General features: G+C 41.1%; 2 protein-coding genes across 4 annotated transcripts; one reads left to right on the top strand and one right to left on the bottom strand.

Moving 5' to 3' along the window:
• Positions 1 to 1,353: 1,353 nt before the first annotated feature.
• On the bottom strand, positions 1,354 to 22,746 carry acp7 (acid phosphatase 7, tartrate resistant (putative)). 3 transcript variants are annotated; one of them, XM_061234224.1, is made up of 15 exons: positions 22,428 to 22,746; positions 20,449 to 20,491; positions 19,523 to 19,666; positions 18,400 to 18,600; positions 17,295 to 17,477; positions 17,006 to 17,031; positions 14,551 to 14,648; positions 6,756 to 6,818; positions 5,404 to 5,518; positions 4,957 to 5,070; positions 3,752 to 3,818; positions 3,194 to 3,261; positions 2,928 to 2,999; positions 2,271 to 2,408; positions 1,354 to 2,054 (listed from the first exon to the last, which is right to left on the bottom strand). In XM_061234224.1, exons 3-15 carry the CDS (start codon positions 19,629 to 19,631, stop codon positions 1,989 to 1,991), a joined length of 1,320 nt encoding a protein of 439 aa, XP_061090208.1. In that variant the 5' UTR covers positions 19,632 to 19,666; positions 20,449 to 20,491; positions 22,428 to 22,746; the 3' UTR covers positions 1,354 to 1,988. The 3 variants fall into 3 exon arrangements, with proteins under 3 accessions (XP_061090208.1, XP_061090201.1, XP_061090193.1); XM_061234217.1 differs by lacking the exon at positions 20,449 to 20,491 and having other exon boundaries at positions 19,523 to 19,663; XM_061234209.1 differs by lacking the exon at positions 20,449 to 20,491 and having other exon boundaries at positions 22,428 to 22,744.
• Positions 21,828 to 26,882, top strand: LOC133123734 (KATNB1-like protein 1). Its single transcript, XM_061234237.1, has 10 exons — positions 21,828 to 22,023; positions 23,361 to 23,491; positions 23,899 to 23,936; positions 24,160 to 24,436; positions 25,037 to 25,152; positions 25,236 to 25,286; positions 25,384 to 25,473; positions 25,579 to 25,683; positions 26,128 to 26,221; positions 26,366 to 26,882. The coding sequence occupies exons 2-10, from the start codon at positions 23,375 to 23,377 to the stop codon at positions 26,396 to 26,398; spliced, it is 921 nt and encodes a 306-aa protein (XP_061090221.1). The 5' UTR covers positions 21,828 to 22,023; positions 23,361 to 23,374; the 3' UTR covers positions 26,399 to 26,882.
• The last annotated feature ends 184 nt before the right edge of the window (positions 26,883 to 27,066 follow it).

The following is a 27,066-nucleotide window of genomic DNA, read 5'->3' as shown; positions in this document are numbered from 1 at the left end:
TCCTCTCCTGGAGTTTGGATCTAATGTTCTCCAGGAATATGGTTGAATAGGGTAGTGCACAGGACATTATTGCACAACTGATGCAATTACTGCAGGCTTAATCACCGTTTTACCATCTACTCAGTCAAGACCACCACCATGTGTCCCAATCCATCTTCACTGGCATGGTCACTAGAGACAGCGCCTAACCATATATCAGGCACAACTGTGCTCAGTGAAACAGGCCTGTCCAATACAGAACAAATCCTCTCATTAGCCAACCCTAAAACAACCTTACTTATTGAAAAATTCCCTCCTCCATTTCATTGCTAACTGCTTCCAAATATGAAATATCTCACATCTCGACCATATCTAATTATTTTTTGGGTTATGCTTCAGCAACTGAATTAATGTGTTTATTTTGGTGACAGTGGGAGGACACACCTGGACTTTGTTTTGACAGTGGCCTGAATCCTTTATTTCGCAGGAGTGGTCACAGAGAGGTGCAGCCTTTAGAGGACTGTTACTAGGTCAACTGTTATGAAGTGCTAAATTCAAATGCAAGATATCGAAGTAAAAGTGATATACAGTAGCCATCTGCTACTTATAATGTGATATGTTCAACTCCTAATCTGATCTGTAAGTTTGCCTTACAGTAGGTTGTTTAGACAGAGGCATATTTACCAAATTACAGTGGTAGGATAGCACAGTCATGGAGTCCTATTGTTGCTTTCACCGTGACCGTGGCCATGAGTCACGTCCCTGTGTCCCCATTTAACCTCCCAGACTGCATGGAATTTCTCTGATTTCCTGTGAAGGCTTTCCATAACACGGACTGGACGTTTGGGCTGGAATGACGTTTTAACGCGTGACAGCAGGGTGCGAAAAGCACTCATTACGTCTGAATGTGCTGACGGGGAGCCCTTGATGTATACGTATACGTCAATGGGGCATGCATGCTACCATTTTACCATCTACCACCACATAATGTTGGTACTTACTAATTCGATTCCACCATCTAATATTGTACCTGCAGACATTTGCTGCATGGATATCATTGGATGGTAATAATCATGAATATTTAATTAATTGAAAAAAATGTTGGCTTGGTTTATACATGAGGGGTGTCATGCAACCTGTCTGTTTTGCAATGGAGCGTTCAGTGTTCACTGCCTGTATATTTAATATTGGCTCATTTCTATTCTCTCACTGGCTGCACATTCTCATAGATGGTCTCAGATATTGTATCGCAGGTTTGTTATTCATGTAACAGCCAGGTATGTCCAATTATGGCCAAGTGAGCTTGAGTGACTTAGCTGGAGAGCTCTAGAAATTAAGTCTATATTCCCCACAGTCCTTCTATTGTAGCAGCGATCAAAGGAAGGGGTTTTATTGGCAGACAATCATAAATGCCTTTGGCCTTCATACATTTAATGTAAACTGTTTCCCAGATACACAAAAGTGAAAAATTAACATCATTTACATTACAACCATTACAATTTCCCTTATTGGCAAGAAAATGCTGGATCAGTCTATTTATAGCCAATCCAAAGATTATGGGCTTTAAAACAGTAGCCAACAGTACTAAAGGATTTAAAAGAAAGCCATTTATATCGCCATAAATCAAATCAGGTAGTAAACCTGTCTCCCTGCATCTGTTTGCATCATTAAAACACAAAGGAACCATTTTATATATTTACAATTAAAAACTGATTCATGAACCATCTAAGAACTTTCTGGCAAGCATCTATGCTTTACCTTTTTTGATAGAGTTTTGAGTCAGAGACAACATTAAAAGCATTACAAAATTAAAAGGACATAATCATTTTACCATTTGCGATATTACTTTACAGTAGAAAAAAAAGAACTATGTGAATGTATTATTGCATTGCTGAAAGATTGCTAAAGTGCAGCTTTCAAGTGATTGTGCTTTCACTTATATGAGAGAGGTGCCAGTTTGATATGTTGAGTATAAGTCACCGCATCCCAGCGTTGAGACCCAGTGTTGGTCAGAGCCAGGCTGCCACACCATGCTTTTCCTTCACAAGCCAGATGCTGTCAATCACCTTGCCGTACTAAAAAACAAACAGAGAGTTTCAGTCTGCTCCTCACAGCCAGACCTGAGTTCAACTGCAACAATGACATCACCCAGATTCAATCTGCTTTTCACATTTCCATTTGATGAGTGACATCACAGCCAAGGAATGAATCAAACTCTTCAGAGTTACTTCAGGAAGAAGCCAGCAGATGAGCTACAAAGGCCTGCAGTTTGAAGGGGGCTGCCCACTCACCTGGTCATCGGAGACCTGCTCCAGGTACAGGTGGGTGTCGTTGAGCACCTGCATGCGGGTGTAGCCGTAGTCGCTGCTCCGGAAGGCGCTCCAATCCCTCGGCTCTGGGATGAACCCATCGTGCTTCTCCTTGCATCCCTGCAGAAAACAACACGCGCATCCGTTGAAAGACAATCCATCACAGATCCTGCGGTCGATCCTGGCCCGCTTTCAGTCCAGGCTTTTTGGTGGCAGCGTGGTTAATAACAGCATGCCTCTCTTCAGCTTGTGGTACATTTTGTGATGTTTGGGAGGGTGGGCTATGGCTCTGGTACTCTCCCTGAAGGATCTTTTACATGGGAGATGACTAATGCTTGTGTGGTTGAGTGACTTCAACCTCTCAGCATTCTCTCTTCTGTTGTTGACTGCGGCACTTCACATGATTTCAATGATATGATCTGAGAAACGTGGTGTTCTTGAGGTCTTATGAGAGATTTTAATGTGGTTATTGAGGCAAGTTATGTGATTTCGATTTTGAGTTGTAGGAAATTAATAGGATAAAGTAAAAGTCATTATTTATTATGACTTAATAAATAAGCAGCAGGAGGTAACACACATGATGTAATAAGCAGTGGTTATAATATGACAGTTGAGACATTCATTAAGGGGATTACTCACAGCGGAGCCAGTTATAATATGAACCGGAGCTTTGGGATTCACGTATGGCTCATCTATGCTTCCATTAAATACCTGAGGAAAAGAAGGCTGTTTTTCATACTTGAAGTGCATTTGAGCCATCTTTACCATATTATCTTTTTATTTGTAATTTTATGTTACATTTTTCAGAAGGCTCTTGAAAAGCAGTCCTTTAATATAGGTTGTTCAGAATGAGGGAGAAACAATGTTTTTCTCATTTACTCCTTCACTCGTAGATCTTCACCTACCTTATACCCAAAGACGGGCCACAGCCTCTCATATGTATGTTCATGAGCCCACAGCTCCAAGTCTACTCCTAAAATACAGAAAGTCAAAACCCTGCAATTATCGACAGAATGACGTGCTTTCCCACAGCAGTTCAGTTTCAGGCTGTTTGCTTTTTAGATTTCACACTGGACCATTTCTGGCCTCTCTTCACTCGTCTGTAACCGGGAGGCCTGAGATCACCACCTGCTGTGGATGCATATAAAGGTAAGCTCGCTCAACCTTATGGAATGAAAAGCTTTTCTACGACTTTGCCCAATTTTTCCTCAATGAACTTTTCAAAAATCAAATGCCAGTGCAAGCTCATACAAAGCAGCAAACTATTAAAAACAGTTGTAATAGCTCATGCCAGGAAAGGGGGTCTGCTTATTGTCAGCCAATACTAGAGGGAAGAGCCAGAGAGGGACTAATACACTGAAATACTCTCAACTTCCTGGAGCAAGTGGCGGATGGATACGGGAGGAGTGAACCCGTCAGAAGGGACACCATCTGTTTGTGATGTCATGACCCAGGAATCTTACCATGCAAATAGAAGAGCTCTTCCAGTCCTGGAGCAGGTGGAGAGGTGTCATTGCGTCCCATTCGGACCTGGAACAGAACAGTAAGAGCCCAGACTAATTCATACTAGGAACTAAGACCTGATATCAATTTTGTCAGGCCAGTCTGAGCTGTCAATCCACACACATCATGAGGGTTGCATGCAACAGGCATGTGTCAAATATTTAGTTTCAAAAATTGTGATTGATGAACGATAAAATTAACAATAAAAAGTGAGACACTATAAGCCGTAACGAACAACAAATGTTTTTTCAGTTATTATTTTATCATTTCCATTTGACATGTGACATTATTGTCTGATAATAGCACAAAGCCATCAGGTTCATACCAATGGAAATGGCTACAGACTGCACAGCATAGCACACGATGCAAAGAAAACCTGAAACATTACTATGAGATACTGAAGCGTTAGTAAAATTATATGAAGTTATTTTCATTGGCCAGCCCAGTGTTTAACAATGTTACTGGCAGTTGGATCTGGCAAAATGGATGACTCCTTTCAACTCATGAAGATTCCTTATTTAGTAATAGGGTTCTGTTTTTTTACAGGTACAGAATACAGGCAGTTGGTCTTGACACAGGAAATTTGTCCAACTGGGCCAAACTCTGAATGGCACTTAGTAATTCTCTGCTGCTGGGGGTCTCATTTCTCTGGCGCCGAACTCAGTGCCCTCTAAAACTCTTGGTCCTTTAACATCTTTTTCACACATTTACCTGTCAAGGTCTGATTGATTTACACACAGTTTCAGCCAGACATGCATTCCAGTGTAATATCCACATTTACAAACTACATCAACCTCAGACAGTAAGACCATAACACTGAATGTGACTAATGGGCTGCCCATGTTTAATATTTCAAAACTGAAACATTAAAGCAGCTGACACAATTCATGTTTTCACTTATTCATACTTCTGGTAACACAGGATATAAATACCTATGCACAAGTACATAAAAAATCTGGTTCATCTGATTACCAACCACATGTATAGAAATCAACCAGGCTTAATACCCATCCAGGAGGGCAATCAGTCTTTAATTCATTCACAATGTACCATGTCCATGTACTAATTCATTCATCCATTAATTTTGTGACATACAAAACAAGATTAACTCCTCGGTTCCGTGGTTACTACATTCGTTAAAGACCTACTGTCGATGGTAACATACATAGCTTTCAAACCGAGTGCAGTCATCCTTGTCGTCGTTGGAGCAGTACATAGGTCTGTGTCCCATGGTGATGATCCAGGGCCGTGCCTTCCTGTTCTCTGGTTTGTTGGCCTCCTGAGAGAGTGTGAGAAAGACAGAGCTTTGTAAACACCACGGAGCATAGACACTGAGCTTCAGCTCGCTCTGATGCTGGGTTCGTGAGAATACATTCCAGTTCTTATTTTCATAGGTTTTTATTAATGAATGCTTTTTGGCAGAATGACGATAGAAAGATATGCATGTGCTTAGTTTATTTGGAAAAAATTGCTGTTGAACATTTCACTGGGAAATCCCTACGTACAAACAATGGGACATTTGGCTGACTCCAACCATTTCTCTAATTGTAGGAATATGGCATATGTCCAGTAATAATGGCAATATTTCATAAAAGATACTCATAAAATGTACCTCCAGGTCCTTTTTCAGCCACTCGTACTGCTTGAAAATGAGGTCCACACCATAATCAAGAAAGAAGTAGACTTCAGTGGAAAAAGAGACAATGTGGGCTGGCCCTATGTTCCAGCTGTGGGAAGGCAAAACAAGTCCATAAACAACCATGGAGACTCCGCACGTACACATAAACTAATGACTGCATGTCATTTTCCAGCATATTTTTAAGGGTTTTCCTGAAAAACATTCCAAGGGGGTGCGCAAAAGGCATCGATGACAAGCTTCAGCCATGCAAAGCTACCGTTCTGTTTCCATCCATGAAGAGCAAAGACCCACGGAGCAAGTCCAGCTGAAATGTCTACGCAGAAGGAGCGACAGGGAACAAAAACAACCAACAAAAAATTTCCTCAAGACGGAAATTATATAAAGGTATAAGGATAAGGAACAGATTTTGACTTCATATGAGAACCCTTTTTCTCAGTCTAGTGTTTTACTTCACAACAAACATATCCTTTGAAAGATAAGAACAGTGAGGGTCAGCTTCACAGCACTAGGTCCCTGACACCTAACTGATTCCTCAGGGCCAGCATAGAGCAGTTTCTGCATTGAGACAGTTCACCATCATCAGACTCCTCCATGCAATATGGCAGCAGAGCCATCAAAAGATGCGGGATGCAAGCAATAGCACAGGGGAAAGTGAGAGCAGGGCTGTGAGCGTGGAAAGAGGGAGGGAGGGGGTAGACGGGGGTGGAAAGTTTATTCCCTCAAGCGGTGATTCTGCTGGCCTGCTCCAGCCTTCATTACGCCAACCTCCCCCCCACATAGACACACATGCAGTGCCCCCCCCCCACCCCCACATAGACACACATAGTGCCACCTCCCGCCCCACCCCCACACACACAAAGTGCCCCCCCTGCCACTCCACCCCCACACAGACTCCAGTGGCATGCCCCCAGCGTGCGACGTCTGAGCCCAGGTCCTGCTGCATCCTGAGACGGGAGAACAGCCTGCAGGCCTGTGGTCAACCGCACATAGCTGGACTCTTCAGGGTATTAATTTACCGTCGTGAAGAAAAAGACCTCCGCTTGGACCTCCGCTGCTCCTTTTGCCGCATCCTTCAGCACTACTGTGCATAAAAGAATGCAGGCAGGTTCAATGATTTCTCCGCTAGCCGCCGTTTGGTGCCTGTTTTTCTCTCCTCCGGTGTCATTTGAAATTCTTTATGATGGTCTTGTTCGTCCAGCGAGGGAACATGGCGTATGACCTCCCCCGGATGAGTCCTTTTTCCATTCCTGCTAGGGCCGGGGGGACAGGAAGAGCCTCCCAGGGGCCTGGCCCTTAACACAAGCACTGGGGTGTTGTTTTCCTACCTGTACCACAGACTGTCCGTGTCTCCTGGCATGCTGAAGCGGTTCCTGTAGTTGGAGAAGTTGCTGTAAAAACACAGTGGGGAAAGGCCAATGAAATGCACAGTCTGTGGAGATGGCGTGCTTAGCAAATTAGCAACAGAAACATTTCCCTGTCCACTGTTTTGTGGTTTCCCGCTGTGGCTGTTAAGGAGAGGGCTGGTGGACATTCAAAAAGCAATTTGAAAATAACCACCCAAGAGACTAATCAAGAAAATTCTTTGACCTCAAAATGAAAGGGTGAACTTGGTGTAAAGTACAGCATAGGCAGATGAACTTAGGAGGTTGCTCAGCTGACAGACCCCAGGCAAACTTTCCAACGTAGACAGAGGAGACATTGCCCAGGAGGTAAAATATTTATGCAATATTTCTCCCTGTCTGCCATGCATGTTGCTGGTTTGAACACAAACGTTCACCTCCCATAGCACCCACTGTGGAGAATAAGACCTTAGGTTAGGGACATATTACTAGTCCTATATGATTTGAATGACAAGTGACCTCAGCTCTTAAATACAACATCATCCTCATTAGTGAAAATATCATCATATTGGACACTAGTAGTCCAGTGTCAAAATTACACTGCCGTACGTGTTTTGCCCTTGCCATACATACTGTACATCCCTCACACTGACACTAGGATGGTAGTTCATATGATTGAAAACACATGCACATGCACTGGCCAGTGATCCTGGTTTGAGTTAAACACCATGACACAGCACTATATGGAAAATCATTGCCCCAATTGATACAGAATTTCGATGTTGGAACCACACAAGCAGGACGCAGCAGTCTGATACTGATCCATAAAGGTAAATCAAAATCACCCTAAACATGCATGTGCCCACCCAGATAAAATACAAAGTGAAACAAGCAAACACAACAGGTATTTCCTCCTGGCTTTCCCTACCCCTTCGCCAACCAGTCCCTAAGCACCAAAGTATCCCCTTGTTAAAAATACATACGCGTGTCTGTCACTCACTCGGGCCAAGAAACACAGAAAAGGGCACTTTTATTAAAAAAAGAACAAACCTGCTATTTTAAGCAGAGAAGAGTGGTTTGGGCTGAAGTGTGTTTTTGCCCTTCCTTGCACGTGTTATTTTCCAAATATTATCATTGGACAAATCGATGTTGATATACACGCCACAAAAAGGAAAACTCTTACTAAGAAAGCATTCGTTTACCGAAGTGAGCTTTCCTTCATGGTTGGTGGCAATTTAACTTTTCCATGAAGAGGAGAGATCATCTTCTTTCCAGTGGGTTTAGTGAGCCTGGTTGGTTTGCACTCTTATGTAAGACAGAGGTGAAGTGATGGCTTGGTCCAGAAAACCTGATTGAATTTGAGGTACTGAAGTAGACTGACAACATTAATGTTGGGTAATAGCAACCAGAGAAGAGTCAGATCACAGATTAAATTAAAGATAATAGTCAAGACAGTTATGTGGCTTGAGGGTTTCTCAAAGTGTTCAATGTCAAGTCAAAGGGATGGATGATATGGGATTATGACGATAGTCATGACCCTGAAAACAATTTGTTCCTCTGTGTAAAGACATACTGTTTTTGTGGTCAATTATAGTCTGAACCAATGAAGGAAAATGTTCAGTTTTTGCGGGACATTCAGTTTCTTTGAATTTGTTCTTTTAATAATTGGAATATACTATGTCTATAATTTACAGTTTATAATTTACTGACACCATGTAATTAAAATTAATATAGCAAACCAGGAACACAGACATCTAGACAAATCCTAAATTGAGAACTCCTAGGACCATATCTTTATTTACGGCACTATTACAGCCAAAGGAATACTTGCATTGCCGTCTGATGAGTGGTATACATTCCTGAGTGTTTACCTTGTCTGATGGGTACAGGAACTCTGTGTTCAGACCCCCATTTAGCTCCTGGTGGAGAATGAGTTGGCAGTCTCCTAGCATTGTTCCCTGAGCATGACGCCTCTATATGGCAGAGACGGACAGTCTGGATCCACAGTTTCATACCACCATCTTGTGGTTATACAGGTGTTTTCAGATGTTTTCTTACTGAGGACCTTGGCTACAAAGCTAGGATATGTTCTTACATTTTAACTTCATGTTAAAATGTAAATCCTATGATTGTGAATTATTTCCAAATGTACAGCCAGTATTTGTTGTTTGGTGTTTATTGGTCACTGCACTGCATTTAGACGATGTTCTTGTCACAATGTCATGATTGGTCATTCCAAAAAATTATAGTTGATTGAGTGGAACTAATACAACTTCCCACTGAAGCGCTCATACTTTTACTGACATTCCAACTCATGGTGCATTATTTGAAAACATTTTAGATATAATTTAGCATCATGTAAAATAAGCAGCCATCAAACAACCACAGTTGAGAATAACTGCTGGGGAAATTATCTCACAAACGGCCAACAGTGGCTCAAGTACTAACCGTTGTACATTTCTGAAAAGGTCGCAGTGGAAAATATGATCTGCTCAGAACAATGCGTCTATTTTGTTATGTCATTTCTTCAAATCACAAACTCAACGCTCTAGTATGTAACTAGACAAGCTGACAGATATATTGTTTCCCTATTTTTTTTTCCTATTACTTTCTGATGAGATCATGAAACAAATCTTGATTGAAAGATATATGTTCCAGTCTGGGCCTTGTCAAATACAATCAAGACATAGCCGCCCTAAATGCTACCAGTGCCGCTTTGTCAAAACTCCGGAAATCATTTAAACAATCTAGCAGCCCTATAGATGCATTTTTCCACCACAAAAAACATAGTGTGAGATCAAACAGACTCTATATTCTGTTTGGTCATCTTGAGGTTTCAAACTATTCTAACCACATAGCCCATGCCTTGTAATGTTTGGAGAAATCAATGGACAAATCGCGGTGAGCCAGAGAACTTGTATCTGTAATTCAGTTCATGCTCCATTGCTTTGAATGGCACTGGTCATTTCCCATTCAGCCACATGGAAGGACCAACAGTACACATTGTGTTGGGGAACAAGGGAAGCACTTGCGGATATGCGCAGATACGTGGGCATCATGCAGCTGGAATGCTGGGATATCAGAATATTGTGGCTGGACCTTTGGGTCATCATTTAGTCAGATGGTTTTGTGGTTGGAATGAAATAGGAGCTGACCACTGAAAACTCCAGATCTACACAATGCCACCATCAGGACTTCTGTGGGGGAGTGCGCTTGAAGCAGTCTTATATACTGTGGTTCTGAAGTGCAAAACAGAAAAAACGAAAAAGGCAAAAACAAAAACTTTCGACCCTGACGTGCAGACACAACATACAAAAACAAAAATGAGGGGTCCTGAGTTGCAGACGTAACATACAAAAACAAACACGTGCAGCCCTGAAGACATCAATAATGTGCTCTCACGTCTGGAGGAACAGCCAAGAACAACAGCCTACCAGCGTTCACAAGTTCAAAAAGAAAAGAGACAGTAAATACTGAAGGAAAGAACGATCGGAACATTCAGATTAAACCACAAAGTATAATGCCGTACAATAATTCTATTTGGCATTTTTGATATACTCCCTCATGGTAATTCCTCTTGAAAAAAGGCCTTAAAATCTGTCAAAAGCTGATCCTCAGGATTTAAACTCTCTCCCCTGACATGTTCAGTACTCTGTCTCCTGTCTCCTCCGGCAAATTCTGGAATTTAGTTAATGGTCTTAAATGCAATCACAACAGCTCACTCTAAAACTCCCCTGTACCACTATCCGAATGATCAGGAGACATGGAGGCCATCAATCATTCAAAAGAGAAAAACATTTTTTCAATACATTTTGAAATTACCCTCCCTCCTGTGGGTGTTCTATGTGAAACTAAACACTGTTAGTGTTGCGGTTCTTCTACAGGGCAGGGTACTGATACCAGGTTTGTACATGGAAGTTGGTATATGTTACGAAACGGTTGAATTCCTGCCTGAGGAGAGCCGTGGGGGGAAATGGTTTGCTAGCTTCTTGTTTTGGCATTAAGTCAAACTGATACGGAAGGACATATGGCCTGCTGTGCTCTGAGCCTAGCTCCGGCCGCTGCTGCACTTTAAGCCCCAGAGGCACGCCTTTTAAGCGTGTGTACAGACTTATTTTCCATTTGCACCGCAATTCACTGTCCTCCAGACTGCCAACATTCTCACACACGCTCCTGACAAAGAGCTGTACTCCCCCTTCAAGCTCCGCGGTACGTGTGCGAAAATAATTTAGTCTGTCTTTTTGCAGTGTTACTGTAGGGAGAATTAAATACATACATAAAAAATTCAGGCAAGACAGGCACGGGGTGGTCTTTAGTTGCTGTGCATAAAGCATAAAACTAGAGGAACACGTGATCATTGTGGCACACAAGGCTTGAAGACGCATGCGGTCTGAATTTGTGCCACCTCCAATAACCATCAACTGCTCCCTGCTTACAGCGCTGAGCAAACTGAGCCAACTAGCAGGAACAAACATCTGTTTTGTTTTGGTTTGTTTGAAAGGGAATTACCCTATACAATATCTCTAAATTAGTGCATGCAGTTTTTTTCAGAAACGGGAAAGACTGTAAAAACTTGTCTCAACCGGGTCGCTGTGTGTTGCCTAAATCCATGCAATATAGACAAACTATGAAAGTTTTGGTCCTAACTCTTGTTGATGTAATTTAACAAAGAACACATTTAATTTTAAGAAGGTAATGGATGTGTCATCTCTTGAGATCATTATACATTGGATTGATGCAGTCGTCAACAACATTGATAATTGATATAATACAGGCCAGACATATGGTACATTCAAATGGGTGTAGGGATCCAAAGAAAAAGTTACCGCAGCTACTGTGCAGTTTAACAATGCAGTTAAAATCCAGTACAAAAGAGTTCTACTTCAGGTTTACTGCACATGAAGCAATAAAATGGCATTATAACAAACAAGTGTGTCCAAAATATTGCATAATTCCACAGTAATACTGCAATAATTGCAATCGAACTAAAGTTGAACTGCCCAAATTTTTTGTAAGCGGAATGTTTAAAGTACATACCAGTGACCAGTACATACATTTATGGATATAAACATACACTATTTGGTTTCACATTGCTCATTACTAAGCAATTCAAATTACTCATAGCAACCCTAAAGGCCCAATTCTGAGCTGCTTTTTTCAGCCGCATGCTATTTTGGAGACAGTTGACTTGTTTTGACGCTGGTGGTTGTTGAAGCAGTTCCAGGCCCAGGCTTGAAATAATCCAATGTCTGCAGCAATATGAGGGACGTTAACCAAGATCTTTAATACTGTGGAACAACCGCAGCTTCAAACGGTAACTGAAGGATCCATCCCGGTCGTACAGTAGCAGACTGCAGGAACTTCGGAAACCAGGAACATTTCTCTACCGTACAAAATCTGTTTTTCATTTTTGCCAAAACTTTAATGATATAATAAAACATTACTTGCATAACGTGTGTATGTGTACGTGTGTGTGTGTGTGTGTGTGTGTGTGTGTGTGAGTGTGTGCGAGTGTGAAAAATATGGCAACGGGGTGCAGAGCAGCTGGACACACTGTTTACCCACAGTATTATCTAGTGCTTCTGTTCATGTTGACTCAAAAGGGTCTATGTTACAGGTTTGCATGCCTGACATATTTGTGGAAAAACATCAGCTTGACTTGGGCCTGCAGAGAGACAGAGCTCAACTGAGGGCAAAAGGTTTACAGGGCAGAGGGCTGTGCGAAAGGCTCTAGACCCCACAGGTGCTGAGGTGGAAACCCCAGATGCACCACGCAATACCACAAATGTGCCCTTATACAAACTGCTTTACCTTGTAACACCTCAGACTGCAATGAGCTGCCCCGGGCTCTGAGAGTATAATTCATATAAAGCTATATTAACTCATAATACTGACACTGACAACTGCAGCCTTTACTGGTGGTAGGATGAGGATTAAGAAGAGGAAATTTATAAAAGGAAAGAAAAAAAACATGTATATGCAGTCAATTAATTGCGAGTTATTTTGTGCGCAACAGAAAAAAAATCTCCTGACTCAGCTGCTGCAAGTGCACTGAAGTAGTTAGTCCATTTTCAGCTAACATGGGCTTCTGGTAGACAAGAATTTGATTTTGTCAGCTACTACTTTGCCAGGTCCTCTATACATTGGAGCAAAGACAACCTTGCACTTCTAATCAACATTAGCTAACTCTCTTTCCCTCGTAGGATGCAGTCAGAGTAAAGTTGTGATCCCAGTGATGCCCTCACAAGGCCCATGAAGTCTATAGGCAGGCCAAGGGAAACTAAACCCAGCGCATTTGGTAAGGAGCCTCCTGCAAACTTTCATTGATATGTGCAGTTCTCACTAAGGTGTTGGGTAAGCCTTGTGCCTGGCAGAACCCCGTTCCCTGCCCAATCTCTGTTTCCTATAGCCAAGAGATGAATGATGTATGAACAAACTGGGGATTTGAGGGGGAGGGCATCGGACAGACTTGCTAACATATGCATGCAAGTATGTTTCGGTAACACATGACTGAAACCTTGTGTTTTCTATTTGGTATTAAAGATAGCATCGGATAATACATTGGCACCAGGGGTGATGTCATTCATCTGCTCTAACCTCCGCCTCATATCCAAACAAAAAAAGCAACCTCGTTGCAGTTGTTATTTTTTGTGATCATTTTTCTTATTATCATAAACAAAACAAACAAACAAATAAAAACTTAGAAATACCACATTCCCTGAATAGTAGCACTATGGAGCTCTGGGACTACTGTCTGGAACTACAGGCTCAGTGATATGCTTTTTTTGTAATAAACCGTCTATTCCTTCCACTGGACGATTAACGAATGGGCAGCTGCCAAGCACAACATTTGTTCTCCTGGGCAAACGAATAAAACAAACAGAGCACCCGGATCTGAGAGTGAAAAAACAGGAAACGTGAACCATGTCAGTCCAAAGCTCCAGCCAGGAGCTATTTCATGGCTTTTGGAAACTTCACCAGGTCGGGTAATTATTGCATCTACAGACACCAGTGCTTGCTGACATCTGTATTTAACGGTTATTAGATGTTGGAGCTCCTTGCACTTGCTGATTGAAATGGTTTTGATGGATTTAGGCTGTTAGAGGTAGCTACAGAAGAGCAGACGTAATTCTGAATATATTGACAGTGGCCAGAGGTCTGGGCTCCGGAGCACAGGAGTGTACTAAGAGGAGCACTCTGGTTGCACATGCAGATCTAATAAGCGCCCCACAGTTTTTCCATTTGGCTCATAATAAACCAATCCAGCATTGTACAGTGGTAGCATTGTGTCCAGAATTTCTGAGCATGAATGGAAATTCCATTATATATTATAATTTAATTCATATTAATTTACAAACCAGCGCCCTGATGGATGACATGCTGAAACTTTGCTGAAACTTTACTGTAAGTGTGTGCGCATTGGCTTGCACGTGTATGCCTGTGTATATTTGTTTTTTCATGTGTGTGCGCATGTGCAGCCTGGATGCCTTGTATTACATTACATATTATTTAGCTGACGCTTTAAACCAAAGCGACTTACAGTTTATTAGAGTAAGTAGGAGACAATCCCCCTTGGAGCAATGTGGGGTTAAGGGCCTTGCTCAAGGGCCCAAGAGCAGTGCGGATCTTATTGTGGCTACACCAGGGTTTGAACCACCCTTGTGGGTCCCAGTCATGTACCTGAACCGGTAGGTTACAGGCTGCCCCTAGGTAGGTGAGGCAAAAGAAGAAGATGATGAGGGCAAATGTGATGAAGGTGCACGGAGAGAGGGACACTCACTATGCACTCTCGTGGTTCCCAGGGCAGGTCATATATGGCACGTAGGCAGCAATGGACTGGATCTGGTTCATGAACTCATCCCCAATCCTGCCATTGTCCTGTAATATGAACACAGAACTGGTCACCCCCACCTATCAGTGCCAGCTCCTGCACAGAACTCCTTGTAACCGGTAAAAGGGAATAAGCCTAGACTTGGATGTAATTTAATGACATTAATCACACAGACAGAACAATTTTAAGATGCATTGTATTTGGGTGCCCTCATTTAACACCATGTATTGATGCCACAAAATCTCAGAATCTAGCACATAAACTGGACTGTAAAAGCGGTAATGAGCAATAAGCTTTTTCTCACAAAATGGAGAGGGGGAAGAAAACCAAGACTGAGAATGGCATTTCAGCGGTGATACGGTGGCATGGCTCATTTGTGGTGATCCATTCAGCAGAATCAGAAAAATCTGATATGGACCTATATCCATGGGGATATATTGTACTCAATGGAAGCAAAGCAAAGGTTCTACTGGCTTACATTCCTCACGTACAATCCACATATCACAGCTGGACATTTACTGAAGCGATTCAAGTTTATTGAACAAGGAAGCAACATCATTGAGAATCAAACCTATAACCTCAGAGCCTAAGCCCTACACATTATGCTACACACTGACCTGCTTCAGTTTTTAACCTTCATTCCCCTGCTTGCAGCAGCTTATTGACTCTGCAAAACAAAGGCTCTGGCCTTGCTCTGACCATGACAGATATCCTGTCTAAACATGTGTCCCGATGAGAAAGATCCCCTGATGTGTAGGGTCAATCACATCAGTCATAACAACTGTGTAGCACCCTGCTGGGTCCTGTTCGCCAGCCACTTAGCGACTGAACATTGATGTGGGGTAAAGGTCAGTGAGGGAGGGACTTACTGGGCGATTATTAGATGGCCATAATAAGAGAGCCAGAGAGGAAAGTAGCCAAGAACCTGGAGAAACCCTTAGTGCAAGGGTCTCAAACAGCAAGGGGCTGCAGTGTCAGCAGGTTTTTGTGCCTTTCTTTCAAGCAGTTGTCAATTGAGGCCTTGAGAACAACCCAAAAACCAGCAGACACTGTCACCCTCCAGGAGTTTGACACATATGCCATAGTGCCTGTGATAAATGTCATAGCATCATAAGAGTAATTAACTACCATTAGAGGTATGGTAGCACCACATTATGGTAGCACATTATGGGACCTCAGTGATACAAACAGTCATGGACAGAGAAGGTGCGACTTCTTCAGCAGTAATGAAGGTGTGATGTCATTAGAAGTCATGATTATTATTAATTACCATTAGACTGGGATACCTGATATACAAGGCATGGGTGGATACAGAAGGTGTGAGTTCTTCAGCAGTCACGTCTGGTATTGACATATATAAACTTTCCAGCTTTAAAAATGTATCTGCACTCCAAGAAAACATCATAGCCAGTTATTTGACATTTCATTTTAGAGCAGTCAATTAAGATCCTTTTGGCTGATTCTTCTGTGTCCCCAGACTATGCCAGTTTCTATTTATAAGGTCCAGAAGGCAGTGGAATGGGGTTCTATTCCAGCTAAAAGCTGGTTGAAATGGGAAGATTCATTTTTGCGGTCGCCTGATCACAGAATCATAAATATTTTGTTCTCCTTTTCTGGCACATATGACGGGTAATGAGTGCATTCATTTTCAGACATTTAATTTGCCCATATAAAGCCAAATTCCAGGATGTAACATTACGGGAACCCATACTGTGCGTAATGTTTACACAAAGTCAATGGTTCTCCAGAAAATTCCAGCAGAGGATCACCTCTCATTTTTTCCATGAGTTTAAACAGCAGTACAGACATTTTATTGTCCAGGGTTTCCTGACATCTCTATTCCATTAGACCCTTTTAATAACATAACATAACAACATACGCCCTTAAAATGTTATGGATTCACCCCACAAAACCCAGTTTAATACATCCCACATTTAATGACCTGAATACAAAATGAAAAATATCTTACGTAGATCCGCTGCGATGCTTCCTACTGAAGAGCACACAAGAGGATTTAAAATCCCGGAGACATCAACAGGTGAGTCAGTCACACTGGCTTGAGGATCTGGCCCACTGTAAGCAGTGATGAAGTCTACCCCGTTAGCAGGGTTTCAGCACTTCATTGCAACATTTATGCGGCTTTAAGCATTTATTCTGGCTCCTGGTCTATGGCAAAGCACAGGTGACGGTAGCTAGCGATAGCCCTGGATCATGATCCTCCAAGACAGGAGAGGCCTAGGATCTTCACAGACCCATATCGAGACTCCACTGTGTGTGTTTGCTAATCACACAAGGCCACTGACAATATCTAGCACAAACTACACCTTGTACATTTTGTCTGCCACATCAGGCAATCAAGGTGGCAAATTAAGTTCAGAGTTTTATGAAAATGTATGTAAATTACCTGATCCATGTCATAAGCAAAGTCCCCTTGGAAACAAAAAAATACAATATTATTACATTTTCCAGAGAAATACAGTTTTAATTACACACATTATAGTTTGGTCACAATTCACATAGAATGTTTCATACACTGGAAACATCTTTTACAAATTCCATAATTTCTTCACCACAAAATACTGTATGTGCCCAATTAACTTGACAAATATCTTCAGTGATACAGTATGACATAGAACAGAACATATTTACTCAATATTCTGAGAAAAAAAAGCAATTTTGATCTGGCTCCTTACCAATGTGCAAGATGGCGTCATACATTCTAACTTGGGTCTCCTTCTGGAGTCTGGACAGTGACTGGGGGTTTTCATTTCCCATGTCCCCGAACAGAGCAAACCTGGGGCTCCAAGCATTGCTCTCGTTGAGGGCAATGAAGTAGAGGATGTCACTCCAACCAGCTTCACTGCCACAGTGATACACTGCAGTAAAAACACACAGAAAGTAGGAAAGGAGGTCACCAAATCAGCCTCCACCACAAACTCTCATCAACAACAAAGCTCTTTTCCTTTGAGGACAGAAGACTATCACCAGACCCAAAGTAACAAGATATAAAATATTACCACATGCCATACACACCGAATGCTCATTCTTGGCAAGATCACTTGGATATTTGCACATGGTAACGCAAGCCGAGGATGTGAATATGTGTTTGAAATGTGATTTACTGTTTTAGGTGTGCTATTTATTTTGGGCATCTGGTAATCTTAGGGCTCTGCTCTCCGTGAGTCACAGGACTGCTGGTGAGGCGTTTGAGCCGCGCCCAGTGTGTGAGCAAAGCTAGGGCCCAGAGGGCCGGCCCCTCTGTGCTCTCAGGTCACTGTTTACTATGGAGATGAAATGCACACAACAGGCTGCAGCTGCCTTCCCTCTCCTGACCACCCCTATGTTTCTGCAACAAAGGCAAAAGCAAACAGGAGCTTAAAGAGGAGGCAGCCTGGGTCGTGTGAAACGCGCCCACGACAGAGCACACGGGCCTAAGAAAAATTGACTTACCCCACCCCACCCCTGGTGCAACCCACAAAAACAATCCCAGACAAAACAGGACTCCCAGCACATTATCACTGTGGGTGTATGGACAGGGAGCACGGGGGGAGGGAGCCACAGCAGAATGTGAGGCCTAGGTTTGGCCACGTGTCTGATGCCCAGTGCCCTTGCAAGACTGTTGTGCTCACATGTGGGAGTCCTGAGGGCCCTGCCTGTGCTTGGCCCCACAGGTGGTGAATCCACATCAGCGTCAAGCCCCATTTCAATCCTCAATTTCCGGATGCTTCCACGTTTGCTGGCTCCTGGAGCCTGAGGAGCAGTACCCAAAACCGCAAAGAACCCCCAATGTGTGCTCACCGTAGGCAGAAGCAGGCTTCAGGGCTGACAGTGTGACCCGGTGAATGTAGAGTTTTCTCTTCTCTGACCCCCCGTCCACAAATATGGTGCTGGTCCCCTTGGCCCTGAGATCAAAGAGCTTTCCACCCCACACATTATACTCTACCACGCTCTCCGTCTTATTGAAGGTAGTCCAAGTAATCACAATGGAATAAGGGACCCCTGTTAAGAAAGATGTAATTATCTGGTGTGAACACCTGCAGCACGGGCAAACAACACGGACAAAAAGGGCATTGTATTTTTATGACCACTTAACAAGTTATATAACTTGTGAATAGTCAATGGAACAGACCCAAAGGGATTGGTAAATCATGCACTAGTTCTTATGTTCTCTCCTGTGGCTAAATATGGCCTTGGGAGAGATGGATACTGGAAATGTACCCGTATCTACGTGCCATTAAGCATGAAATGGGTAGCATATGTTTTCCAAAGCACACATGGATTCTAACAGGAATTTCTAAAAACATTCTATTGACATTAGCTGTATACTGTATAGATGGGTGTAGTGTTGAAGGGTGACAGAAGGGAGCAAGCTGTATTAGAGCAAACTTGTTTTTGTTAAGATAAGAGAAATGCAATGCCATTAATTTCCCTCTGTATCCCCTTCTATTATGTAGCATGTTTGTCTTAAAACAATACATACAAAATATACAGTAAGAATATATAACAATGCATGTATGTGTGTGTGTGTGTGTCTGTGTGCATATGTATATTGGAATTCTTATTGGTTCCAACAGACTATCAACTCTAAACTGCTAAAATGATACTATTCGTTGCTGTAGTTTGAATAACTAAGTGAGACTCTAAGTGAGTACTGTAATAACTGTGAGATAATGAGTTACATATTCTGAAAACAAATTTGTACAGGGTCATGTTGCTTACTATGGCAGCCCAAGTAAACATATTACACAGAATAGACCAATTAATTTAGCCAGGGCACAAACCAAATTAAACAAACAAACAAACAGCTCATCAATAATAACAAACAAACCAATTTGTTTGGTCTGATTTGCATTTATTTGTGAAATCATTGGGCATCTAAAAAGGTTAAAAAGATTACTGAAAATAAAGACTGAAATCTTACCTGGATAAGATATATGCACCTGTTCTGGCTGAAATTTAAAAGGAGGGGGGTCAAGTACCACTGGAGCTGCCAGACAACACAAACTCAGAAGGGTGTAGAGAGAGGCCATTTCTGTTTTCTGTTGTCCGTTACTGAAGATTACTGCTGTGGGCGAACAGATACTGTACGTGAGATAGGTCTGCAATCAACCACATGACTTTTAGAGTTGTCTTTCGCTGACCTGGCTTTTTTGTTTCCATTTTACAGAAGCACTAAACTCACAACTTCCCAGAGCATTTAAGGTTATACAATGGCATTAAACCCACCACAATATACAGTAGAAAAGTATTTCAGTTCATTGTGCATATGTGCTGAGTATGTCACCACTTTCATCAATACAGAGGAACTACACAATCAATTGTACAGCACAGGTGTACTAGGCCTATGCAGAAGCACTACTGTATACAGAGACTGGTAATACTTTTTGATTCTACTGCAGTTGACTGTGTGAGCTGGATTCAGTGGCCGTAAGTTAAATGCTCCTTGGTGAGGATTGCAGAGTGCTGTTTCATATCTCTCTGGAGGTAAACTCAAAATCAGTCATCCGAAGAGATGAGGCAAAAACAACTGCAAAACATGAACTCAGCAGAAGTAATTTTGTCACTCAGCAAAAAAAGGGAAAGGGCGGGCTTAAAAACTGAATGATGTTTTCTTTGTTGTCACTTCGTGTCTGAGTGTAAATTATAAATGCAGCAATTTATATAGAGCATAGTTCTTTATTACCCTAACCTACCCAAAACATTATTACGTTTTCTGCAACTAGGGTATGCCACTGTGTACTGCCATTCTTCTGGATGTCTTGGGTGATAGACTATAGTGTTCCTCTTTTATTCAGTGCTTTTTGTGGAATACATTATATTCAACTATATGTCGGTAAAAATACCTACTTCAACATTCTGCTAATGACATCAAATTGCTTCGAGTCCCACACTTTAAAATTAAAAAAATCATTTGTCAGCAATTCAGAAAATACACAATGCATTTCCTCATTACAAGTCAACCCCATCCTATCCGCTCAGATGCTGAATTATGGTTTTATGGCACATTAACCTCATCAAGAATTATGTCCTCCTCAGCTATATTGAGCACTGAAATTATTATACCATACCTATATAATGAGGTGCTCATTTTCAGGTAATTCAAAGGGGAACAGTTCTGGTATGACAAACCTCACTTTTAATAAGCAAACATTAGTGTATAATTAATTGTGCATGGATTCTTTTATACAGTACGGTGCAAAAGTCTTAGGCACCATTCTGCACAGATAAGATTCTTTCAAAAATAAATAAACGTACTATACATTTTACATTACATTTTTGTAATTTGGCAGAATAGTTAAAAACTGAATCAGATCAATATTTTTTGTAACCACCCTTCGGCATTAAAACTGCATAACTTCTCTGAGATAGCCAACGCTGTCCTGCAGTTCTGTAAGACAATCAGCAAGGAGGTTGTTCCAAGCATGTTGGAGAACTTGCCACAGTTCTTCTGCAGACTTTGGTTGGCTCCTTGCTTATGATCTCAGACAGCCTTGATTTTTTGTGTAAAAAGTAGTTAATTGATACAGTAATAGGTTACGTTTTTAAATTAAATACAAAAATATCTCTGTAAAATTAAATCTTTCAGGAAATGAATATTTGGAAATCTCAAATGTATTATTTTATGCTAACACATGCAAAAAAATAAACATATATATATGATAAAGTCTAGGGTGCCTAAGACTTCTGCACAGTACTGTATATTGTTTATATGCAAGAGCATAACTAGCAGTGCATGATGTTTTTCAATATTAAGTCCCATTTAAAAAACATGGGACATGATTGACAGTTTGGCAAAAGGATAGAAACTTGACATTGTTACCAAACAGCTTTAGTCAAGTTATTTTCTAGGCTTTTAGTGTGTATAGAATCTCAAAGCAACATATTTACATAAATAATGTCAAAACCATAAGTAAAACCGTAAGTGATTTAAGCAATTTAACAAACACTGAATTATGTTTAGATTCAGGTGCTTATCTCTTAATCCTAATCACAGATAAAATATTGTGTCTCTGCTATAGTAAGGATATTGCTTAAGATATATCTTTGACTGCATACATTGCATTTAATTTAATTCACAAAGTGACAACTAGTTGCATATTTTGTTCAAAATTTTATATAGCAGCCTCCATGTCATGTAATGGACTGTAATGTAATAATGCAATGCATGCATTCTATCCTATCATCACTGGGGGGCGTCCAAGCCCCAGCGAGCGTCCAGATGAGCCAAATCCCCCAACATGCACTGTTCCCATGTTTGAATGGCGCAGGCTGGACTCAAATGCATACATATTTCGACTTCTTGATATCGTGCATTTAATTTCTATACATTTAGTTCTGTTGCAAACTTGGCGTAGGCCTATACACCAGTGCGGAAATTCTCGAATGGCTAGAGAAATTCCAGGAAGCTAAGAAAATGTAACGGTAGGTTTCGTTTTTGTTTTGTTTCGCCTGAACTGGTTATACCGTTGTTTATCATACAGACATAAAGACCACTATACGCTAAAATGCTCCATACAGCGACAACTAGATATAATAGCAAATGTGTCTAGGGAACTAACAAGCTGTGTGCATATCGTCATATTTCAGTTTGCTTTGACAGATAATCGTCATCTAAGTACCGATGTAAAACGAAAAACACTTTCAGTTAGCCAACTACCTCACGCAGCTTAGGCCTTGTCGCCTACAAAGTTACTTATATTGGCTAGTTCACGGTTTAATTAGCTATATATTTCTCATTTTACGAAGAAGTCTCGCACTCTCGCGCTAACAGGTGTATGAAGTAATGGAACGCTATTTAGCACAATACGAATAATACTTCATCTTACCGTGTCGTATCTCGGAAAATATGCATGGTTGATGAAATTGAAATAAGTATACACGGAAACGGGACGCAAGCCGGAGCCTAGGTTGGTCAGCTTCCAGCGGCACCCGTCTTGATCAGTTTGCAGACTTGGCACATAATTATGTTATGGCCTACTGCATCCACAGTAAATTGTTCAAATCTGAATGCATTCACGAGCAACTCTCAATGGGAAATGAAACGTGATGTGAAAATACAGTATTGGACTGCAGACATAGGAATTATGGGTAAATGGGCCGATTCTTGATACGGTAACGAACCTCGGCCGTTTGAAATTAAGTAGAACGGGCCTTGTAAACATAGTCATTAAAGTGTGAAAGAATGTTACAATCTGTCACGGTTGTAATCGTGAAACTGAACTGACCGCAGTTCGAGATATTTTAAAAACATGTAGCCTAAATTACGAGCTCGACTACAGCCAAGTTCAGAGCGCACTCGACTGTACATCCTTAGTTCCATTTCCGTGGGAGTTGTTTTCCAGGTTGGCACACGGCACACACTGAATAGCACAGGTACTCGGACATGCTACGTTGTTGCATTTGTGTGACGCTGTTCGTTCCCCCCCCCCCCTTCATGTCAAACTGGTTTGGGTCATGCGTCTGTCGTTTCCAGTACCATATGTGCTGCGTGACTACTACATGCATTTCAATGGGCGATCATTAAGAACTGCTTTAAACATGAACTGTGACGGGGTTGTTCTGGTAGAATTGCTGGTGTTTGATGATTGGTTCCCTTCTATAGGTCTATATCTGTGTTGATATTAAGTTTTCTTCTTATAGCTTAGGATGCCATCCCGGAATTCTTTATTTGGATATTTAAGAAAATGTATAATATTTTATTAATTTAACAGACATTTGGAATGTATTGAAAATAACATGAGAATATTTGTCTTTTTCAGGGTCTTCCTATATTATGGCCTCTGGTGACCATGACTGTGAAGAGCAAGAATTCCAGAGTCTTGAGGAGGCACAGCCCAGTGAACTTCTTACACATCGGATACGTTCTGTTGCTGTGAGCAACATGAGGGAGGTAAGTGGGTGGTGTGTAGCAGACTAGACAAGTGGACAAGTTGATGGTCAAGACCTAACACAAATGTCAATGATCCACTTCCAATGTTGGCAGCACATGTTGGACAGAATATACAAAATTGTCTAGTAACCACAACAATGTAATACTTGTCCATTTACATTTTTGTTATGTGTGAATTTATGCATATAAGCTTATGTTATATAACCTCAGGCTTGAATAGCGGGTCAGATCATTAGCTGAGTGTATTACGGAACATTCTGAATCAAAGCAGGTTTTTATGTTGGTGAGGTTGCCATAATAAATGTTTTCTGAATATAAAGAAATGTGGCCAAATGTATTATTGCCTGGTAGACATGACTGGCACAGAAGAAATCTGGGTTGTCCTTTCATTTCTCTTTCTGTTTTAGGTGGATTTTTTTAAAAAGGAAGAAATAAATAAGAAGAGGTGAGTTTTCTTGAGCCGTCAGCTGCTGGATACTCACCACTGTGCATAATCTCCATGGCAACATTAACATCAGCTAAGAAAAATCAATTTAGAAGCACACTATGTGAGAAATATTTCAAAAAGATCCCAACTGTAAATGTCTAGTTAGAGGGCATATAGTATATTGTGTAGACAAGAAAATAAATGATCTGGGCAGAGCCTAAGTCTTACCTGTTCTCCACAGATTTCCAGTGAGTCATACTGCACACAGCTCTGGCAAAGTGAAACGAGTGGTTTCCTCCAAGAGGAAGACCCGTCACGTGACGGTGACCTCCGGGGGGCGGCGGAGGCCGTCCGTGGCAGGAAGGGGCTGTGACATGGCGAACAAGGAGAACGAACTGGCCTGTGCAGAGGACCTGAAAGGAGTGCTCTGTGGTGGCCATCGTGGGTTCCCTTTGAACTCTGCTGAGGCCACCAAGATGGATGGGGCTGGGTCCAAATACATTGACTGTTCCACAGAGGTTAGAATAATAGAGCTGTGATGTGCAGGATATACTGCTCTGAAATCTGTATTCTGTATGTGACATGTGTTTCAGCGATTTCTGCGATTTAAAGGAATAGCCTTAACATTATACCTATATGAATATGCCATAAGATTATTATATTGCAGCTGGATAGTCATTCCTAACTGTAGCAAATGTTTTACTAGGGTATGCAGTGTTACCTCTTGTGTGGAAGAAAATATCCAGTTCCCACTTTGTCAGTACCGTCATCCCACACAGGTGATCGTGCAGGGTAGATCTAGGATCAGGTACTTTCACACAACTTTTATGATGCAACTTAATCTTTAATACTGATTCTCAATCTGGTCTAAGCACTGGAATAAATTATGTTGTTCTCTGGCACATTTAATTTAACAAAAACAACAATATTTTTTTTCTTTTTTTTTTCTTTACCACCAGATGTCATTGTCGAATTTTCTGTTTGAGAATTAAATCCGATTCAAGTTTAAACTAAATACTAAATTACTAAAAGTTACTGTTCTTAGGTGTTCTTGTTGTTTAAGTGCTCAGTTGCTTTTCAGCAAACTAAATTTCTATATGTATATCTATTTTTAACAGCTCTCAAAGGATCACAATACAATGGCACAAGTGCTTTTTGGAAGAAATCTTAGGCTTAATGTTGCTTTGACTCTGTGGCGAAGAAATCCAGGGGAATTGATTGCATACCTTATCAGGTAAAACCAGCTTGCATTTTGACTTAAAACTAGATCAATCTAAAATGTTTTATTATAAGATGATAATGTCTTGTTTTCAATAGGATCCAAGATACAGGTGTCCTTGCTGACTGCTTGCCCATAATTACTAAAAGGTATTTTTTCTTCTTTATGGCATGTCAGATAAGATATAAAATATTTAAGTGATGTTTAAGTGATACTTTTGGGTTGATTCTCATTTCTTCCTCATAGCCTTCAAGATGAAAAACCATGTATATCCATTGGGTGTTGTGTGGACCTTTTACCACTTGTGAAAAATATGCTTACCAGCCAGTATGAAGAGTAAGTTGCAATATTTTACTGAAATATGGGCTTAGATTAATGATTAAGTCATATCTGGACCAGAGCCAAGCTTCAGAAACCTTGTCAAACTCTATTGTCTTTCAGATACCTGATAGTGGGTTTACACTGGGTTCAATCCGTTGTAAAAAAGTGGTGGCCCGAGCTCTCTACAGATGACAAAAGTACACCTGACAGCCATTCAGATGATAGGTATATGCACTTAATGAAATGTGGTTGTTATCCCATATCATTGTATTGTCTTTGTTGTCATACACCATCTTGTTGTACTAGTTTAACTAGTGTAACTGTAGAATCTCTCCCCACCTTCAAGCGCAAACTGAAGACGCACCTCTTCAAGCAGCACCTCTCCCCATCCCTCCCTACCTCCCTATGAACCTTAATTGTTGTCTTTGTGATTTACTTTGTGTTTTGGTATTTTTAGTTGGCTAGGTAAGCAGTATTTGGATAGTTAAGTTTGGTCACTTTTGCTTTGTTGTTTGTTTATTTGTTGATTTATCTTCCCTCTAGGGTCTTTCAGTGCACTTAGCCCTGGTTATGGGTATGCACTTTGTTGTACGTCGCTCTGGATAAGAGCGTCTGCCAAATGCCAATAATGTAATGTAATGTAGTTTAAGTCTGCTCTTTCTATTGTAGGAATATTCAAGTGATGAAGCAACAGCTCCATGAATTTTGGGAACATGGCTGCCATTTACGTTTAGTTCCAGGAACTACAGGAGAAATGGCAAGGGTGAGCAACAGGGTTCTTGTGCCTCAGGATTTTATGCTATTATATTGTTGGAGCTGGCATGAAAAATGTAAAAGACCATAGTTGTAGCTATCTTAGAAAAGGTCAAGAGAGTTGCACCTCATTGTAATATATCTTGTTTTACAGGCAATAGAATCCTATTTGTCACAGCTGCACTGATACTGCCATGTAGCAGAGGAATCAACCACTTCAAGTCCTTGACAGCTGTTTACAAAGCTACTTTTCAACTTCTGATTAATCCTGGGACCAGAGGCTGATTAAGGTTACAGGATGACGGGTCAATAGTGAGGTTAAAGAATTGAGTGACCCACTGATGCTCTTTAAAAAATTAAGACAAAAAGCCTTCCATGTAATGCGAATGCCTTCACATTGAAGTGGACCGTTTGCTTAGTGGCACAGGTTTGACTCTATGAGGTACAAAAGACTGTCAATCAAGACTGTTTGATGAAATGCCAAGCTGTTTTCCACTCACAGCAGAACTTTTCTGCCGTGTTTTTTTTTGTTTTTTTTCTTCTTGGTAGCCGAATGTACCATGTACTATGTTTCCCCAAGCCATTCAAATCAAGAACTTGAACTTCAGCCGTCTTAAGTTATTAGAGAATTTTCATGTGCTTCTTCATGAATAAAATTTTCGATTGTAAAATGTGCATTCGATTTTATCTATTATTAAATATATGGCAATGCTTGTCAGAATGCTTCAAATTCACATTGCTATCACAAAGGTGTTAGACTATTTGCAAAATGTGTTTCTAAAAACAGTAACTGCAGATTCTATTTCACCTCTGTTTTCAGAGGGAACATGATTTAAAGTAAACTATACCAAATGC

The sequence above is a fragment of the Conger conger genome, chromosome 1, assembly GCF_963514075.1.
Source record: "Conger conger chromosome 1, fConCon1.1, whole genome shotgun sequence".
NCBI lineage: Eukaryota > Metazoa > Chordata > Actinopteri > Anguilliformes > Congridae > Conger > Conger conger.
This window is presented reverse-complemented; position numbering and strand designations above follow the sequence as displayed.

Bases quoted from the DNA above. Each gene is read 5' to 3' on its own strand.
- LOC133123734 (XM_061234237.1), top strand. From the start codon at position 23,375: ATGGCCTCTGGTGACCATGACTGTGAAGAGCAAGAATTCCAGAGTCTT. The intron at 25,684-26,127 runs GTATATGCACTT...TTTCTATTGTAG, and splicing joins GACAGCCATTCAGATGATAG to GAATATTCAAGTGATGAAGC. The intron at 26,222-26,365 runs GTGAGCAACAGG...CTTGTTTTACAG, and splicing joins CTACAGGAGAAATGGCAAGG to GCAATAGAATCCTATTTGTC.
- acp7 (XM_061234224.1), bottom strand. From the start codon at position 19,631: ATGGCCTCTCTCTACACCCTTCTGAGTTTGTGTTGTCTGGCAGCTCCA. The intron at 5,519-6,755 runs GTAGGAAAACAA...GCCTTCCCACAG, and splicing joins ACGGACAGTCTGTGGTACAG to CTGGAACATAGGGCCAGCCC. The intron at 5,071-5,403 runs GTACATTTTATG...ACACTCTCTCAG, and splicing joins GGCTGAAAAAGGACCTGGAG to GAGGCCAACAAACCAGAGAA.